Source organism: Mus caroli, unplaced genomic scaffold (assembly GCF_978045245.1).
Source record: "Mus caroli unplaced genomic scaffold, Mus_caroli_1 scaffold_1, whole genome shotgun sequence".
NCBI classification, from domain to species: Eukaryota; Metazoa; Chordata; class Mammalia; order Rodentia; family Muridae; genus Mus; species Mus caroli.
The window spans coordinates 89,081,617-89,099,783 of NW_028227256.1; the positions used below are offsets into that span (position 1 = coordinate 89,081,617).

Here is an 18,167-nt window from a genome sequence, read left to right on the forward strand (position 1 = left end):
AAAAGGACAAAAGAGGGATGGAGTTCATTTTCTCAGGCTTCTAATGACACGGGAAGACTTGGGTTTGCAGAGTTAGTGACTTGAGAAAAGCCAGTGCTCATTTAGGGGAATTGAACTGACCAGCTGCCTTCCAGGAAGACTTTTACAATGTGGTTTTCACATCAACATGGAAAGTTGAAGGGAACAACAGGAGGATGGACAGTAGCCACCTTGACCATTGGGTGACTCTAATGAGTTACACTGAACACAGCTGCTCCTGAGTTGTCTCTGCTGTAATCCTGATGGTACCTCCAGAGGTCCCTGTGAACAGAGGCTTCCTGCCGACCCATAGGACTTGTCTGGTGATGAGGCAGAGATTACCTACAGACAGTCTTCTACCTTTGGAGCCCAGGGAATTAGATTCCCAGCTGTCAGTGGGACAGCACTTTCCTAATTGGCCATTGGAGGCCAAGAGCCCCAGCAAGGCTAGAAGCACAGCGTCCTCACCACCATAGTGACCTCTCCACATAGGTTTCTACTTTCAGTGACAGGAGAGCAGGCAAGGTAAGGAAACAGGCTTTATTCTCTACAAACCGCAGAACCTGTCACAACCAGAACCTGCATATCCTGGATCTTCATGGGGACCCAGGTGACCACTTCTGCTCACAGTCATCTCAATCCACTTCTCAAGAACCCATTAATGATCTGATTAAGGGACAGGATCAAATGATGCCCACCTCAGCCATCACAGACCAAGCTCAGCAGCACAGGGGTACTGGGTGCATGGATATTGGCTGTGTGACCTTGGGGTAGACCTGACTCCCTTATGAAAGGTAAGTTCATTGTGTCACTTGTGAGGAGTAAGAAACTTCGTAGACAGAGATCAGAAGGGTAAACAGTGTTCACTTGGAGCTTGCCTCAGTAAGCTGACATGTCCTATCCTGATCATCTCTGGCCTTGGCACAGTTCGGGGTGTGCAGGTTTGAGGGGATCCTACCCTTGTTCAATCTTATTGAACACTAGCTCCAATTCTGCAGGCAGGTGGACTGAAGCTCTGTATCCAGGAAGCTCACAGGAGGCAGTGGCTCCCCTGGCTCATCAAGAGTAGGGTTGAGGTGAGCAATGACTGCCCCTTACTGTCATGATCACCCAGTTCTCTCACAGCAGAGAAATGTCCTCAACCCATGCTTTCCTCACACCCCAGAAATGGCAATAGCTAAGCAAGCTGGGGGAGATCAGGCTTGTTTGGGGGTTAACAAGAAGCAGCAGACCAGCCTTCCTTTCCATAATTATTAGTATGGAAATCCATGTGTGTTCAGTACTGTGACCCTTGGTGATTGTGTCAAGAGTGTGAGCACAAAGCCATTCCATGCACACCTTACAGCTTACAGTGGGAAAGTTATCTTTGCAGTGTATGGTAGGCTCGGATGGTACCTCCAACCACCAACTGACACACATATGAAAACTGTGGATAACTGTAGAGTGGAGGGCACAGAATTAACTGTAGAGGAGAGTGGAGGGCACAGAAAATGAGCTCACCTAGACTGAGAACTTTCCTAACTCCTGGAATGATAGAGAATGGACATCACACAGATCTACCGATGTGTCTCAGCCTGGCAACTTCCCAGCTAAGTCCTGTGTGTACCAATATGGTAGTGACCACAGTGAGTCCCACTTAGGATACTTCAAGATTTTCAATGCTGTGATCACTGTAAGATAAATTGAGAGGAATGGTCTGAGAGCACTGGGCAGAACCAACTCTATTTGGTTTTCAAATGGGAAAGAGTAAGATCTTTTAATTACTCCAAATTTGAGTTGAGGTATAGAGCATAATTAGCAGTGAGATGGGTTTTGAGGGCATGAGGATGTCCCAGATATACCAAGGACCCATCCTTGGTGCTTTTGACAGGATAGAACTGGGCTATCTCATCTCCATGTTCTATCTAACAATAAGACATTGACAGGAATCCCCTAGCCTCCTGCATACATTGATGGCTACTCAAGTCTATGCTTAGAATGAAAAAAAAAGTGGTCCTACATGGGACAGACCATGGCTCAGCCTCAGCCTGGGAAGAGCTGCTCCCCGCTCTCTTTTCAGCCTAGAGAGAGAAGGATCACACAGCTCAATTTCTGGAAGGGTAGGAGGCCCTTGTAATATTCTTGAGTCAGGGGCTATGATGAGGTCTGGGAGGTATGAGGTGGGACTCAGAGGACTTCTGTACTGATGACACAGGAAGCCTTTGGAGTTGGTGGGGCAGAATCCTTTAAATCCCCAAAGCTGACACAGATAAGGAGACAGAGCTGGCAGTGAAATCGGGTCCCATGCTATGAGCCTGTTCCAAATATGTAAGGGTCCCAGCCCTGGTGTGAGTCAGGGCATGGGCCTAGGCCACAATCTCTAACATCTTGTCACTAGCAGGAGCCCCTCACACCCTCAGTGAAGCTGAGTCTGCACAGACCATAGCTGTCCAGCAGTCTTGGGAGTCAGATGAGGTCAAGAGTCTAGCAGGGGACCCAGATATAGCCCAAGTCTAGAGAGAGCTGTTTCCCTACTCTGAGTCCAGCCTAGAGATGACAGATCACCTACCCCAGTTTCTGGGAGGTCAGCAGGTTCTCTTGTCCATTCTAAGGTCAGTTGGTGAGACAGAAGGGAAGGGCAGAACTTGGGAGTTTTTGTTTTTTTCTTCTTAAAATGACATCACTCAGGATGTCCCTGGAGGTGGAGAACAAGCAACTCAGAGGCAAGTGTGGAGACTCTGTACCTGAGAGTCACTCAACTCAGAAACCCTCTTTGTATCCTCAGAGCTCAGCTCAGGCTTCTGCACAGACGGGGCTCAGCACATCCTTAGGAACTAAGTACCTCAGAGGAGATACCCTCTTTCAGGCCACACTGGTCCACCTGGAAGGCGATCCAGGCCTCCGGGCTTGTGAACAGTATGTCACAGATGCATCTCAGCACTCCATGGGACAGGTGCCTTTAGAGTTGAGGACTGTTTCCCTTCTGCCTCCACCTTCCTCTCTTCAGCTGACCCCACTCATGGCCACAGCTGTCTACAGAAATGGAAGCCTCACTCCAGTGTCCTTGCAGGCCTTCGTGCTGGTGGGATTTGAGGGAGGTGCAGAGACCCAGGCCCTGCTCTTTGTTGTCTTCCTTGTCCTGTATATGGTGACCGTCCTGGGCAACCTCACCATGATCGTGGTCATCACCCTGGATGCCCGCCTGCACTCCCCCATGTACTTCTTCCTCAAGAACCTGTCCTTTGTCGACCTCTGCTACTCCTCTGCCATTGCCCCCAAAGCAATGGCCAACTTCTATTCCTCCAAAGTCATTGGAGTTGCTGGTTGTGCTGCACAGCTGTTTTTCTTCTCCTTTCTGGGAACAAGTGAGGCTTTACTTCTTGCTGTGATGGCCTATGACCGCTTCATGGCCATCTGCAGTCCTCTGCACTACCCAGTGACCATGTCCTCCACAGTCTGTGCTTGCCTTGTGCTGGCTGCCTACTTTGGAGGTTGCCTCAACTCCATTGTGGAGACCAGCCTCACTTTTCAACTTCCCTTCTGTGGCTCCAATCACATCGACCATTTCTTCTGTGATGTGCCCCCACTACTCCAGATTGCCTGTGCCAACACCTCCGTCAATGAGCTGGTAATGTTTGCCATCTGTGGTTTCATTCTAATGGGGGCAACATTAGTCATCCTGATTTCATATGGCTACATCACTGTGACCATCCTCAGCATGCACTCGGGATCCAGGAGGCACAAGGTCTTCTCTACCTGTGGCTCCCATTTGACAGCTGTGTCCTTGTTTTATGGAACTGGGATTGCTATATATGGCCAGCCAGGAGGTTTGGCATCTAAAGAGCAAGGCAAGGTGGTCTCCATCTTCTACACCCTGGTCATCCCCATGCTCAACCCCCTCATCTACAGTCTGCGGAACAAGGATGTGAAGGACGCCCTGGGGAGGCTGAGACAGAGACAGAGACAGAAACATGCAGCCATGTAAAGGAAGGCATCCTGGAGATAGAAGGAAGGGCTTTGTGGAAGACAATCTCATCACTAGGGCAGTTTATATGTGTTTTGAATCTTGTTTTCTTGCTTAACTTCCTGCATACTTTCCTCCTCCTGGCATTTATGTGCGATTTCTTCCATCCTCTTGTATGCTGGGAGCAGCATAGTCTCTCAGGATAGACCCCTGTATTAGGACAATTATCTACAAGGATGAGGCTGCTCCTTGGAGGCGAAATAATTACCTCCTGAGAACCTTCAAACAGCAAAGGGTTTCTTGGGCTGTTCTCTAGAACTATGATGGAGACCCCCTGTGATGAGCATGACACCACATCACTTGTCTTCTGTCCCAATCCCTGTCCCATTTCAACATAAAATTCTCATCAGTACCCCACTGATGGACTCAGGTCACTCACTGGGCCTTGCTATTTACTCTGAACAATGTATTTATATTAAACGTCCTCTCTTTGACTCAAGCCATCTCTTGACTCGATAAGTAGCTTATAGGTGGCTAAGCCTAGCCTATTGAGAGCCCAAGCTTGGACCTGGGCCTTCTGCCTTATCTACTTATCTGTTATATTATTAGCTAAAGAAAACTTAGGCGTATTATATGTGAACTCTCATTTTATGTATCAATTTGAACTAAATCCTTTTGGGGAAGACTTTATTATGTAAACACCAGCTAACACATATCCACAGAGAGCATCTAGGAACATATGCATTTATGGCAACCTTCAAATTGGAATCTTGGTCACAACACTAACACAGCAAAGCAGATTTATCAATATCTGAAGGAACACTGAACATAGACTTTTGACAGAATACAATGCATTGGGATCACATACTTATTTGGTTCAGTTCATTCCCAAACTTTTGCTGTTGCTGTTGAACAGCCTAAGTAAACACCCCTGAAGTTAGATTTTAAACGGTTGTCTTTGGCATTTGTTTAGTCCCAAGCCAAACTGAAACTAATTATTGGATTTCTGTGCTTTACCTAGGATGGGCTTGAATGGCAATGTTGAATAACTGATTTTTAAAAGAAGAAAGAGAAGAAAGAGAAAGAAAAAAAACACAGACAACTAGCTTGACAGGGGAAAATAAAAATTCTGTATTAATATCAGATGGAAATATGCATACAACAAGAATAGCAATTCAGAGACACATGCTAACACCTAAAACAAATGGCATTTTAGGCTCACATGAGACTCCACCCAAACTTCCCCTGTCCATCTTACCCCTGATACCAAGAGGTAAAGAGTTACCAAGTCCCATCACTAGGCCCAAACTTTCCCAGCCAGCCCAGCTACCATTGCTGACAGGAAGGGAGTCGGCAGACCCCACCACTGGGCCCAGACTCTCCTGTTTGCACAGTACCTAGCACCAATAGGTAAGACGTTCCCGTAGACTCCATCCTACACTTGCACACTTCTCCTGACTCCCCTGCTGACATATAAGCTTCCCCTTGACCATCAGATTCAGGCCCATAATTCCATTCAACCAGCCAATTCCAGATGTTCAACTTCCAGTACAAAACCAGAAACAACCCAAAAAACATGAGACATCATGTGTCCTCCAAAAATGACTACTCCTATAGTAATGGACCCCAATGAGAATGACCTCAAAGGTCTTCCTGGGAGAGTGCAAAAAAACAATGATAAATACATTCAAACAACTCAAAGAAGACACGGCCACATTTCCACAGCACAAAACCAAAGGGAAAGGAGATAAGGGAGACAATAAAGATATGAAAACAGAACTCAACAAAGAGGTCGAATTACTGGAGAAAAGCTCAACTGAAATGGTGAAGAAGTTGTTGCTGATGTTTTGTTGGAGTTTTAGTTTTGTTTTCTTCAGAGAGAGAGAGAAAAAACTTGGGATTGGGTGGATAGGAAGGGATGTGAAGATCTAGAAGTTGGGGAAGGAGAAATAATATAACCAAAATATATTGTACAAAATTCTCAATGAAATATAAAAATAGCTTTTAAAAAACAATTTAAAAATAAAAATTTAATCAGATAAATATTTCAAAAGCTAGTCGACTGAAATGGGCAATGCATGAAAGGAGCTCATCCATCCTCCCATGAGCCTTTCGGCACCACCCTGGATCATCCATCCTCCCATGAGCCTTTGAGTACCAGTCTGGATCATGTATTTGGTGTTCATTACAGGACTGAACTGCTAACAAAGAAGATCAAGCTTGTCCCCAAAGAACTTTTGCTAAACAGGTCCACTTCCCCTGTATCCTGATAACTTCTCTTCCACTACCTCCGGTGGGTGGTGAGTAAGAGGAGTGGTTGAATGCTTATTAAAGTAGGTTGCAAAAACTTTATGCCTACAAATGGTTCCACACCCCTGTACATACAAGTGGCACTAATTGGATTCAGAGACAGAGACAGAGAGAGAGAGAGAGAGAGAGAGAGAGAGAGAGAGAGAGAGAACACATGAAATTTGGAAGCGAAAGTGATAGTCAGGATAGTCGAGCAGTTAAAGTATAGATTTGATCAAAACATATTATATTCATGTATGAAATTACCAAAGTAAAATGAAGGAAATATGTTTTAACAAAATCAAATAACCCAATTAATAAATGAAAGAAACAGACACTTCTCAAAATCTGAAACACAAATGACTAAAATAAACATATGAAATATTCAACTTCCCTAGCTATCAGAGAGATGCAAATTAGGACAACAGGGAAGGGGTTAGAGATGTTTCAGAAGTTAAAAGCACTTGGCACTCTTGCAGAGGAACCAGCACAGACTTGCAGCACACAGTTATCTGTTACGCTGATCCCTGGAGGTTTAAGACCTCTTCCGGATGCAATGGGCATTGCACACATGTGGTGTCCATACATACATGCAGGCAAATGCACGTTAAATAAAAAATCAATCTTAAAATGGGAGGTTGAGGCACATGCCTTTAATCTCATTCTTTGAGAGACAGAAGCTGACAGATCTCTGAGTTCAAGGCCAGCCTGGTCTACAGAATGAGCTTTACGAGAGTCAGGGCTGCACAAAGAAACTTTATCTTGAAAAATCAAATAAGTAAATCTTGAAAGAAACAACACTTAAATTCAATCTTACTTCAGATTATGACAATTTTGTTAATAAAATGAAATTGTCTCAATGGGAGCCATTAAGAAAATAAAAAAAAAACAGTAAATGCTGGTGAGGCTGTGGATCTGAGGAAACCACTATACACTGCTGGTGAAAATGTAAACTAATCGATTCAGTATGGAAGGTTCTCAAAAAACCCAACAGACCTTCCATATGGTCCAGATGAAGCTCTTCTGAGGACTCCAGACTAGCACATCATAGAGACATTTCCACATCACCCTTTCCTATAGCACCATTTATAACAGCTGAGTCATACAACCAACCTAGGTGTCCAGCAACAGGGAAGTGGATGAGAAAAGCATGGTATGCACAAACGCACAATGGGATTTTGCCAACTGCAAGAAGAATCAACCTATTTCATCTGCCAAAAATGGATGCAACTAGAGCTAGTCATATTAAGTAACCTATGACAAGTGCCATGTTTTCTCTTACTCATGGATACCAGATTTTACACAGATACATAAAACCCTATGTGTACCTATGGCATAAGGGTAGAAGTAAAACTGGAGGAACAGGAAGCAACACCAGGGGAGTGAGCTAATTATCGGTGGGTATAGGGGTGTGAGCGAGAAGCTGTTTGACACTTGTTTTTTTTTTAATATTTTTATTACATATTTTCCTCAATTACATTTCCAATACTATCCCAAAAGTCCCCCATAGCGCCCCCCACTTCCCTACCCACCCATTCCCATTCTTTTGGCCCTGGCATTCCCCTATATTGGGGCATATAAAGTTTGCAAGTCCAATGGGCCTCTCTTTCCATTGATGGCCGACTAGGCCATCTTTCCATACATATGCAGCTAGAGACAAGAGCTCCAGGGTTCTGGTTAGTACATCATGTTGTTCCAACAATAGGGTTGCAGATCCCTTTAGCTCCTTGGGTACTTTCTCTAGCTTCTCCATTGGGAGCCCTGTGATACATCCAATAGCTGACTGTGAACATCCACTCCTGTGTTTGCTAGGCCCCGGCATCGTCTCACAAGAGACAGCTATATTTGGGTCCTTTCAGCAAAATCTTGCTAGTGTATGCAATGGTGTCAGCGTTTAGAAGCTGATTATGGGACGGATCCCTGGATACAGCAGTCTCTAAATGGTCCATCCTTTCATCACAGCTACGAACTTTGTCTCTGTAACTCCTTCCCTGGGTGTTTTGTTCCCAATTCTAAGAAGGTGCACAGTGTGTTTGGTCTTCATTCTTCTTGAGTTTCATGCGTTTATCAAATTGTATCTTATATCTTGGGTATCCTAAGTTTTGGGCTAATATCCACTTATCAATGAATACATATTGTGTGAGTTCTTTTGTGATTGTGTTACTTCACTCAAGATGATGCCCTCCAGGTCCATCCATTTGGCTAGGAATTTCATAAATTCATTCTTTTTAATAGCTGAGTAGTACTCCATTGTGTAAATGTACCATAATTTCTGTATCCATTCCTCTGTTGAGGGACATCTGGGTTCTTTCCAGCTTCTGGCTATTATAAATAGGGCTGCTATGAACATAGTGGAGCATGTGTCCTTTTTACCGGTTGGGACATCTTCTGGATATATGCCCAGGAGAGGTATTGCTGGATCCTCCGGTAGTACTATGTCCAATTTTCTGAGGAACCGCCAGACTGATTTCCAGAGTGGTTGTACAAGCTTGCAATCCCACCAACAATGGAGGAGTGTTCCTCTTTCTCCACATCCTCACCAGCATCTGCTGTAACCTGAATTTTTGATCTTAGCCATTCTGACTGGTGTGAGGTGGAATCTCAGGGTTGTTTTGATTTGCATTTCCCTGATGATTAAGGATGTTGAACATTTTTTCAGGTGCTTCTCTGCCATTCGGTATTCCTCAGGTGAGAATTCTTTGTTCAGTTCTGAGCCCCATTTTTTAATGGGGTTATTTGACTTTCTGGAGTCCACCTTCTTGAGTTCTTTATATATATTGGATATTAGTCCCTTATCTGATTTAGGATAGGTGAAGATCCTTTCCCAATCTGTTGGTGGTTTTTTTGTCTTATTGATGGTGTCTTTAGCCTTGCAGAAGCTTTGTAGTTTCATGAGGTCCCACTTGTCAATTCTCGATCTTACAGCACAAGCCATTACTGTTCTATTCAGGAATTTTTCCCCTGTGCCCATATCTTCAAGGCTTTTCCCCACTTTCTCCTCTATAAGTTTCAGTGTCTCTGGTTTTATGTGAAGTTCCTTGATCCACTTAGACTTGACCTTAGTACAAGGAGATAGGAATGGATCGATTCGCATTCTTCTACATGTTAACAACCAGTTGTGCCAGCACCATTTGTTGAAAATGCTGTCTTTCTTCCACTGGATGTTTTTAGCTCCCTTGTCGAAGATCAAGTGACCATAGGTGTGTGGGTTCATTTCTGGGTCTTCAATTCTATTCCATTGGTCTATTTGTCTGTCACTATACCAGTACCATGCAGTTTTTATCACAATTGCTCTGTAGTAGAGCTTTAGGTCCGGCATGGTGATTCCACCAGAGGTTCTTTTATCCTTGAGAAGAGTTTTTGCTATCCTAGGTTTTTTATTATTCCAGATGAATTTGCAGATTGCACTTTCTAATTCGTTGAAGAATTGATTTGGAATTTTGATGGGGATTGCATTGAATCTGTAGATTGCTTTTGGCAAGATAGCCATTTTTACAATGTTGATCCTGCCAATCCATGAGCATGGGAGATCTTTCCATCTTCTGAGATCTTCTATAATTTCTTTCTTCAGAGACTTGAAGTTTTTATTATACAGATCTTTCACTTCCTTAGTCAGAGTCACGCCAAGATATTTTATATTATTTGTGACTATTGAGAAGGGTGTTGTTTCCCTAATTTCTTTCTCAGCCTGTTTATTCTTTGTGTAGAGAAAGGCCATTGATTTGTTTGAGTTAATTTTATATCCAGCTACTTCACCGAAGCTGTTTATCAGGCTTAGGAGTTCTCTGGTGGAATTTTTAGGGTCACTTATATATACTATCATATCATCTGCAAAAAGTGATATTTTGACTTCATCTTTTCCAATTTGTATCCCTTTGATCTCCTTTTGTTGTCGAATTGCTCTGGCTAGGACTTCAAGTACAATGTTGAATAGGTATGGAGAAAGTGGACAGCCTTGTCTAGTCCCTGATTTTAGAGGGATTGCTTCAAGCTTCTCACCATTTACTTTGATGTTGGCTACTGGTTTGCTGTAGATTGCTTTTATCATGTTTAGGTATGGGCCTTGAATTCCTGATCTTTCCAAGACTTTTATCATGAATGGGTGTTGGATCTTGTCAAATGCTTTTTCCGCATCTAAGGAGATGACCATGTGGTTTTTGTCTTTGAGTTTGTTTATATACTGGATTACGTTGATGGATTTCCGTATATTGAACCATCCCTGCATCCCTGGGATGAAACCTACTTGGTCAGGATGGATGATTGTTTTGATGTGTTCTTGGATTCGGTTAGCAAGAACTTTATTGAGGATTTTTGCATCAATATTCATAAGGGATATTGGTCTGAAGTTTTCTATCTTTGTTGGGTCTTTTTGTGGTTTAGGTATCAGAGTAATTGTGGCTTCATAGAATGAGTTGGGTAGAGTACCTTCTGTTTCTATTTTGTGGAATAGTTTGTGAAGAACTGGGATTAGATCTTCTTTGAAGGTCTGATAGAACTCTGCACCAAACCCATCTGGTCCTGGGCTTTTTTTAGTTGGGAGACTATTAATGACTGCTTCTATTTCTTTGGGGGATATAGGGCTGTTTAGATCATTAACCTGATCTTGATTCAACTTTGGTACCTGGTATCTGTCTAGGAACTTCTCCATTTCATCCAGGTTCTCCAGTTTTGTTGAGTATAGCCTTTGGTAGAAGGATCTGATGGTGTTTTGGATGTCTTCAGGATCTGTTGTTATGTCTCCTTTTTCATTTCTGATTTTGTTAATTAGGATGCTTTCCCTGTGCCCTCTAGTGAGTCTGGCTAAGGGTTTATCTATCTTGTTGATTTTCTCAAAGAACCAGCTCCTTGATTGGTTGATTCTTTGAATAGTTCTTCTTGTTTCCACTTGGTTGATTTCACCCCTGAGTTTGATTATTTCCTGCCGTCTACTCCTCTTGGGTGAATTTGCTTCCTTTTGTTCTAGTGCTTTTAGGTGTGTTGTCAAGCTGCTAATGTGTGCTCTCTCTAGTTTCCTTTTGGAGGCACTCAGAGCTATGAGTTTTCCTCTTAGAAATGCTTTCATTGCGTCCCATAAGTTTGGGTATGTTGTGGCTTCATTTTCATTGAACTCTAAAAAGTCCTTAATTTCTTTCTTTATTCCTTCCTTGACCAAGGTATCATTGAGAAGAGTGTTGTTCAGTTTCCACGTGAATGTTGGCTTTCTATTATTTATTTTGTTATTGAAGATTAGCCTTAGGCCATGGTGATCTGATAGGATGCATGGGACAATTTCAATATTTTTATATCTGTTGAGGCCTGCTTTGTGACCAATTATGTGGTCAATTTTGGAGAAGGTACCATGAGGTGCTGAGAAGAAGGTATATCCTTTTGTTTTAGGATAGAATGTTCTGTAGATATCTGCCAGATCCATTTGATTCATAATTTCTCTTAGTTTCACTGTGTCCCTGTTTAGTTTCTGTTTCCATGATCTGTCCATTGGTGAAAGTGGTGTGTTGAAGTCTCCCACTATTATTGTATGAGGTGCAATGTGTGCTTTGAGCTTTACTAAAGTTTCTTTAATGAATGTGGCTGCCTTTGTATTTGGAGCATAGATATTCAGGATTGATAGTTCCTCTTGGAGGATTTTACCTTTGATGAGTATGAAGTGTCCCTCCCTGTCTTTTTTAATGACTTTGGGTTGGAAGTCAATCTTATCAGATATTAGAATGGCTACTCCAGCTTGTTTCTTCATGCCATTTGCTTGGAAAATTGTTTTCCAGCCTTTCATTCTGAGGTAGTGTCTATCCTTTTCTCTGAGATGAGTTTCCTGTAAGCAGCAAAATGTTGGGTCTTGTTTGTGTAGCCAGTTTGTTAGTCTATGTCTTTTTATCGGGGAGTTGAGTCCATTGATATTAAGAGATATTAAGGAAAAGTAATTGTTGTTTCCTGTTATTTTTGTTGTTAAAGTTGGCATTTTGTTCTTGTGGCTGTCTTCTTTTAGGTTTGTTGAGGGATTACCTTCTTGTTGTTTCTAGGGCGTGGTTCCTGTCCTTGTATTGGTTTTTTTCTGTTATTATCCTTTGAAGGGCTGGATTCGTGGAGAGATAATGTGTGAATTTGGTTTTGTCGTGGAATACTTTGGTTTCTCCATCTATGTTAATTGAGAGTTTGGCTGGGTATAGTAGCCTGGGATGGAATTTGTGTTCTTTTAGTGTCTGTATAACATCCGTCCAGGATCTTCTGGCTTTCATAGTCTCTGGTGAAAAATCTGGTGTAATTCTGATAGGCTTGCCTTTATATGTTACTTGGCCTTTTTCTCTTACTGCTTTTAGTATTCTATCTTTATTTAGAGCATTTGTTGCTCTGATTATTATGTGTCGGGAGGTATTTCTTTTCTGGTCCAGTCTATTTGGAGTTCTGTAGGCTTCTTGTATGTTCATGGGCATCTCTTTCTTTAGATTTGGGAAGTTTTCTTCTATAATTTTGTTGAAGATGTTTGCTGGTCCTTTGAGTTGAAAATCTTCATTCTCATCCACTCCTATTATCTGTAGGTTTGGTCTTCTCATTGCGTCCTGTATTTCTTGGATGTTTTGAGTTAGGATCTTTTTGCATTTTACATTTTCCTTGATTGTTGTGCCGATGTTCTCTATGGAATCTTCTGCACCTGAGATTCTCTCTTCCATCTCTTGTATTCTGTTGCTGATGCTCGTATCTATGGTTCCAGATTTCTTTCCTAGGGTTTCTATCTCCAGTGTTGCCTCATTTTGGGTTTTCTTTATTGTGTCTACTTCCCTTTTTAGGTCTAGTATGGTTTTGTTCATTTCCATCATCTGTTTGGATGTGTTTTCCTGTTTTTCTGTAAGGACTTCTACCTGTTTGATTATGTTATCGTGTTTTTCTTTAAGGATTTGTAACTCTTTAGCAGTGTTCTCCTGCAATTCTTTAAGGGATTTTTGTGCTTTCTCTTTATTGTCTTCTGCCTGTTTAGCAGTGTTCTCCTGCATTTCTTTAAGTGTGTTATTAAAGTCCTTCTTGAAGTTCTCTATCATCATCAGGAGATATGCTTTTAAATCCGTGTCTAGCTTTTCCGGTGTGTTGGGGTGCCCTGGACTGGGCGAAGTGGGGGTGCTGGGTTCTGATGATGGTGAGTGGTCTTGGTTTCTGTTAGTAAGATTATTACGTTTACCTTTCGCCATCTGGTAATCTCTGGGGTTAGTTGTTATCGTTGTCACTGTTTAAAGATTGGAGCAGAAGCTGTGTTCCACTCACCAGCAGTCTCTAAATCCTGCGGCGGGGGTCGTGGGTAGCTGACGGTACCCCGGTGCTGGTCCAGCCGGAAGAGGCCTGTGGTCCTACACAGGCCGTTTTTCTGCTTCCCTAACTAATGCAGTCTCTGGTCCCGCGTGCAATTGGATTGGAGCAGAAGCTGTGTTCCACTCTCCATAAGTCTTAAGATCCTGTGGTGGGTGTTGTGGGTAGCTGGTGAGTGTCAGCCGACCCTGCGCCCCAGCTGCCCCGGTGCTTTTCTGACCGGAAGAGGGTTGTGGCCCTATGTAGGCCGGATATCTCTCTCCCCAACCAGAGCAGTCTCAGGTCCCCCGTGATTGGACTGGAACAGAAGCTGTGTTCCACTCACCAGCAGTCCCAAAATCCTGTGGAGGGGGTCGTGGGTAGCTGGCGGGTGTCAGGCAACCCTGCGCTCCCGCTACCCCGGCGCTGATCCGGCCGGATGAGGCCTGTGGCCCTACTCAGGCCGGTTTCTGCTTCCCTAACTAATGCAGTCTCAGGTCCCGCGCAATTGGATTGGAGCAGAAGCTGTGTTCCACTCACAAGCAGTCCCAAAATCCTGCGGCGGGGGTCGTGGGTAGCTGGCGGGTGTCAGGCAACCCTGCGCTCCCGCTACCCCGGCGCTGATCCGGCCGGATGTGGCCTGTGGCCCTACTCAGGCCGGTTTCTGCTTCCCTAACTAATGCAGTCTCAGGTCCTGCGCAATTGGATTGGAGCAGAAGCTGTGTTCCACTCACCAGCAGTCCCAAAATCCTGCGGCGGGGGTCGTGGGTAGCTGGCGGGTGTCAGGCAACCCTGCGCTCCCGCTACCCCGGCGCTGATCCGGCCGGATCCTGTTTGATACTTGTATGTAGCTCGGAAATTAAACTATTAAAAAATAATAAGATGTGAGTACTGACTGATATGTTATCAGGGAAAGTGTCCAGACTTGTCCAGAACTGACCCAGGTGTATAAAGACACCAACCAAAGCCACTGGCATGCAATCACCCAAGGGACACATGATCAAGTACTGGGGGAAGCAAAGGCTCACTGCAGTCCAAGAGAAGCACTTTCTCTTAGTTTGCATAGCAGCTATTACTACTGGATTGGATTTTGAATCCCTTTAAGCAGGAAGTGTAATTGCTTAAAGGAATTGAATTCTTTAAGTAGATGGGAACAGCAAAGGAGGGGGTGGGGTGGGAACTACACCACCTGGGAGACTGTTCTAATGAGGGGCATTGGTCTTTCTGAGATGACTCTGCCATACTCCCAGTGGTCCTTCCCCAAGTCTCTGAGGACCAAAGCTTCTTGCCAATAGACCAAGAGAGGATACCATGAGAAAGAGATTGGCTGGAGCCAATGCTTGGCCTCTGGAGCTCAGAGGCAGGGTGAAGTTCCAGCCACAACAGAGAATGGTGTACTTGTAATTGGACACTGGAGGCCATGAGTCCCAGCCCTGCCAGATGCAGAGAATACTCCCAAGCAAGGCGAACCCAACATGCACTGCCTGTCTGAGAGGGAACAGAGAAGAACCAAGGCAAGGAAGGTGTATTCCCTCTTTACAGGACCCAGAGCCTGAGACATCAAAAATATTCACACCAGACCCTCAGACATCTGGGTGCCCACCTGTTCACAATCATCCCATTCCACTGCCAAGGAAGCTGTAAATCACCTTATAAACAGGGGCCACTGATGCCCATCTTCAAAGAAGCCCAGGCTTGCCAGCCTGAGGATGCCTGGAGAGAGCTGTTGGCTGTGTGACCTTGTTGCAGACCAGATTCTCACCTAGAGATGGTAAGTGTGTCACCTTTCAGGACTGAAAATGTAGGAGAGTTGATGACTAGAGGGTAGTGGGGTCAACATTCAGCAGGAAGACATAGATTGTCTTAGTGGTAGGAATGTGTCTGTCCTGAATAGCTCTGATCTTCACCCTGTTCAGAGCTAGTACTGGAGCCTCCACCCTAGGCTTAGCTTGTTAAACAAAAGCTCCCATTCTGCAGATATGTGTAATAAAGCTCTGTGTTCAACCATCTCACAAGAGGCAGTGATGGTACAGGCTCAGGAGTGGCAGGGCCTAGGTGAGCACAGGCTATCCCTTCAATTCCCTGTCACCAGTTGTTCCACTGATTCCGTGGGCATCCTGTATCCCTAGAAAACTGGAGAGATCATGTTTGTCCTTGCTGCAGCAGGAAGCAAAAATCCAGACATGGCACACATATTTTCATCACGTTTACTACAATGGAAACCTGTGTGGTTAGTCCTGAGATCCCTACTTCCCTGGTGGGTGTGTCAAGAGTGAGCACAAAAGCCCCATGTACCTATGAAGAGAAAATGATCATTTGTGCTTGCACTGGGAAACTGGACTCCATAGTAGATGGTGGACTCCAACAGGGTCCTCCAGGATCCATGTCTGCACTGTATGTTGTATATGGAGGATGGCAGTGGTGAGTTTTGCAACAACTGAACCCACCTCGTTCACAGCATCCTTGAGCCCCAAAGGTGATGTCAAGCAGACACCTGCCTCTATCTAGCTAAGCTCCCAACTCCAGGAGCCTCATGCATCCATCTCAGGGACCTACAGAATGGTAGGTGTTCCTCACCTACTGCTCTGATCCCTAAGATGAAGAGAAGTGATTAGGAATAGATAGCAGGTGTAAGGCAGAGGCTGGCCTGTCTGCTTTTCCAATTGGAAAGGTAAACCCCCAAAGCCAAAGTGAAACAGGTAACAGAGATGTCAGGGAGATCGAGTTGGAAGCCAGTATGCATGGTACCAGCCTTGCTGTTTCAGAGAACATGGGCCTAGGCCACCCACACATCATATATAGGTGTTGACTGACAGAGACCCCTAACATGCTCAAGCAAGCAGAGGCTCTGCATGTTCATTGCATTTCTGGACCAGGCCTAGAGTAAGAGCTGCCTAGGGGAGAGCAGAGCCCTACAGGGACAAAGGCATGACCTCAGGGTGGTAAGAGCCATTTTCTTACCCTGATTTTCAACCTGGAAAGGATAAGATGACCCAGTCTGGCTGCTGGGAGGTCCATTTTACAGACAGTGAATAACATGAAAGGGTAGGGTGGGGCTCTTGGGTGGCTCCTGAATGGTGTCACTCAGGAATGTCCTTGGAGGTGGATAATAAGCAACCCAGAGGCAGCTGTAGGGATGCGGAAGTCTGTACCTAAGAGTCCCTTGGCTCAGGAAGCCTCTTTGCACCCTTAGATCCACAGTCCAGCTTCCTACACAGACAGTGCTCAGCACATCCCCATGAACAAAAAAGTCAGAGGAAATGTCTACTTTCAGGTCAGACCAGCACAGCAGAGCATCTGGTGAACTTTTGCACAATGGCACCAACAGGTTCCTGCAGGCTGTGGAACATCCGAAGACGCCAATGAGACCTGCTCCCTCTCTCTCCCTCCACCTTCCTCTCTTCTGCTGACCCCACTCATGGCCATAGCAGTCCACAGGAATGGAAGCCTCTCAGCAGTGTCCTTGCAGGGGTTTGTGTTGGTGGGATTTGGGGGAGGTTCAGAGACCCAGGCCCTGCTCTTTGCTGTCTTCCTTGTCCTGTACATGGTGACTGTCCTGGGCAACCTCACCATGATCGTGGTCATCACCCTGGATACCCGCCTGCACTCCCCCATGTATTTCTTCCTCAAGAACCTGTCCTTTGTCGACCTCTGTTACTCCTCTGCCATTGCCCCGAATGCCCTGGCCAACTTCCTCTCCACCTCCAAAGTCATCAGCTTTGCAGGATGTGCCACACAGCTCTTCTTCTTCTCCTTGTTGGCTACCACTGAGGCTTTCCTCTTAGCTGTGATGGCCTATGACCGTTTCATGGCCATCTGCAGTCCCCTGAGGTACCCTGTGACCATGTGCCCTACAACCTGTGCCCGTCTAGTCCTGGGCACCTACTGTGGTGGCTGCCTGAACTCCATTGTGCAGACCAGTCTCACGTTCAAGCTGCCTTTCTGCAGCTCCAACCGTATTGACCACTTCTACTGTGACGTGCCCCCACTGCTCCAGCTGGCCTGTGTCAGCACGGCTCTCAATGAGCTCTTTCTCTTCGGCCTCTGTGGGTTCATCATTGTGAGCACCACCTTAGCTGTCCTGGTTTCCTATGGCTACATCACCGTGACCATCCTCAGGATGCACTCGGGATCTGGGAGGCACAAGGTCTTCTCCACCTGTGGCTCTCATATGATGGCTGTGTCCTTGTTTTATGGAACTGTGTTTGTCATGTATGCCCAGCCTGGAGCAGTGGCATCCATGGCACAGGGCAAGGTGATATCTGTCTTCTACACCCTGGTCATCCCCATGCTCAACCCCCTCATCTATAGTCTACGCAACAAGGATGTGAAGGACGCCCTGCAGAGGTTAGGACAGAGACACAGCCTTGTGAAGAGAGGAGGCAAGTAGGGATCAAGTCAGCATGATGGAAAGAAAACATCCTTGAATGATAATCGATGTCTTTATTTTGCCTTTTTTCCCCTTTTCATTCTGTTTTTCTTTCTTTTCTGCTTTGCTGAATTCTTCCTTTCTTCCATTGTTTAGTCCATGTAACCATCTACCATATATTTAATGAATGAAAAATATTGTTCAGATACTTATAAAATGTCCATGTAACCATCTACCACATATTTAATGAATGAAAAATATTATTCAGATACTTATAAA

General features: G+C 44.8%; 2 protein-coding genes across 2 annotated transcripts; both read left to right on the forward strand.

Moving 5' to 3' along the window:
- Window positions 1-3,016: 3,016 nt before the first annotated feature.
- On the forward strand, window positions 3,017-3,982 carry LOC110302902 (olfactory receptor 9S13-like). Its single transcript, XM_021173709.1, has one exon. It carries the CDS (start codon window positions 3,017-3,019, stop codon window positions 3,980-3,982), a length of 966 nt encoding a protein of 321 aa, XP_021029368.1.
- A 12,955-nt stretch (window positions 3,983-16,937) lies between these two features.
- LOC110301678 (olfactory receptor 9S13-like) lies at window positions 16,938-17,909 on the forward strand. The gene has a single exon (XM_021172256.1). It carries the CDS (start codon window positions 16,938-16,940, stop codon window positions 17,907-17,909), a length of 972 nt encoding a protein of 323 aa, XP_021027915.1.
- Window positions 17,910-18,167: the final 258 nt, after the last annotated feature.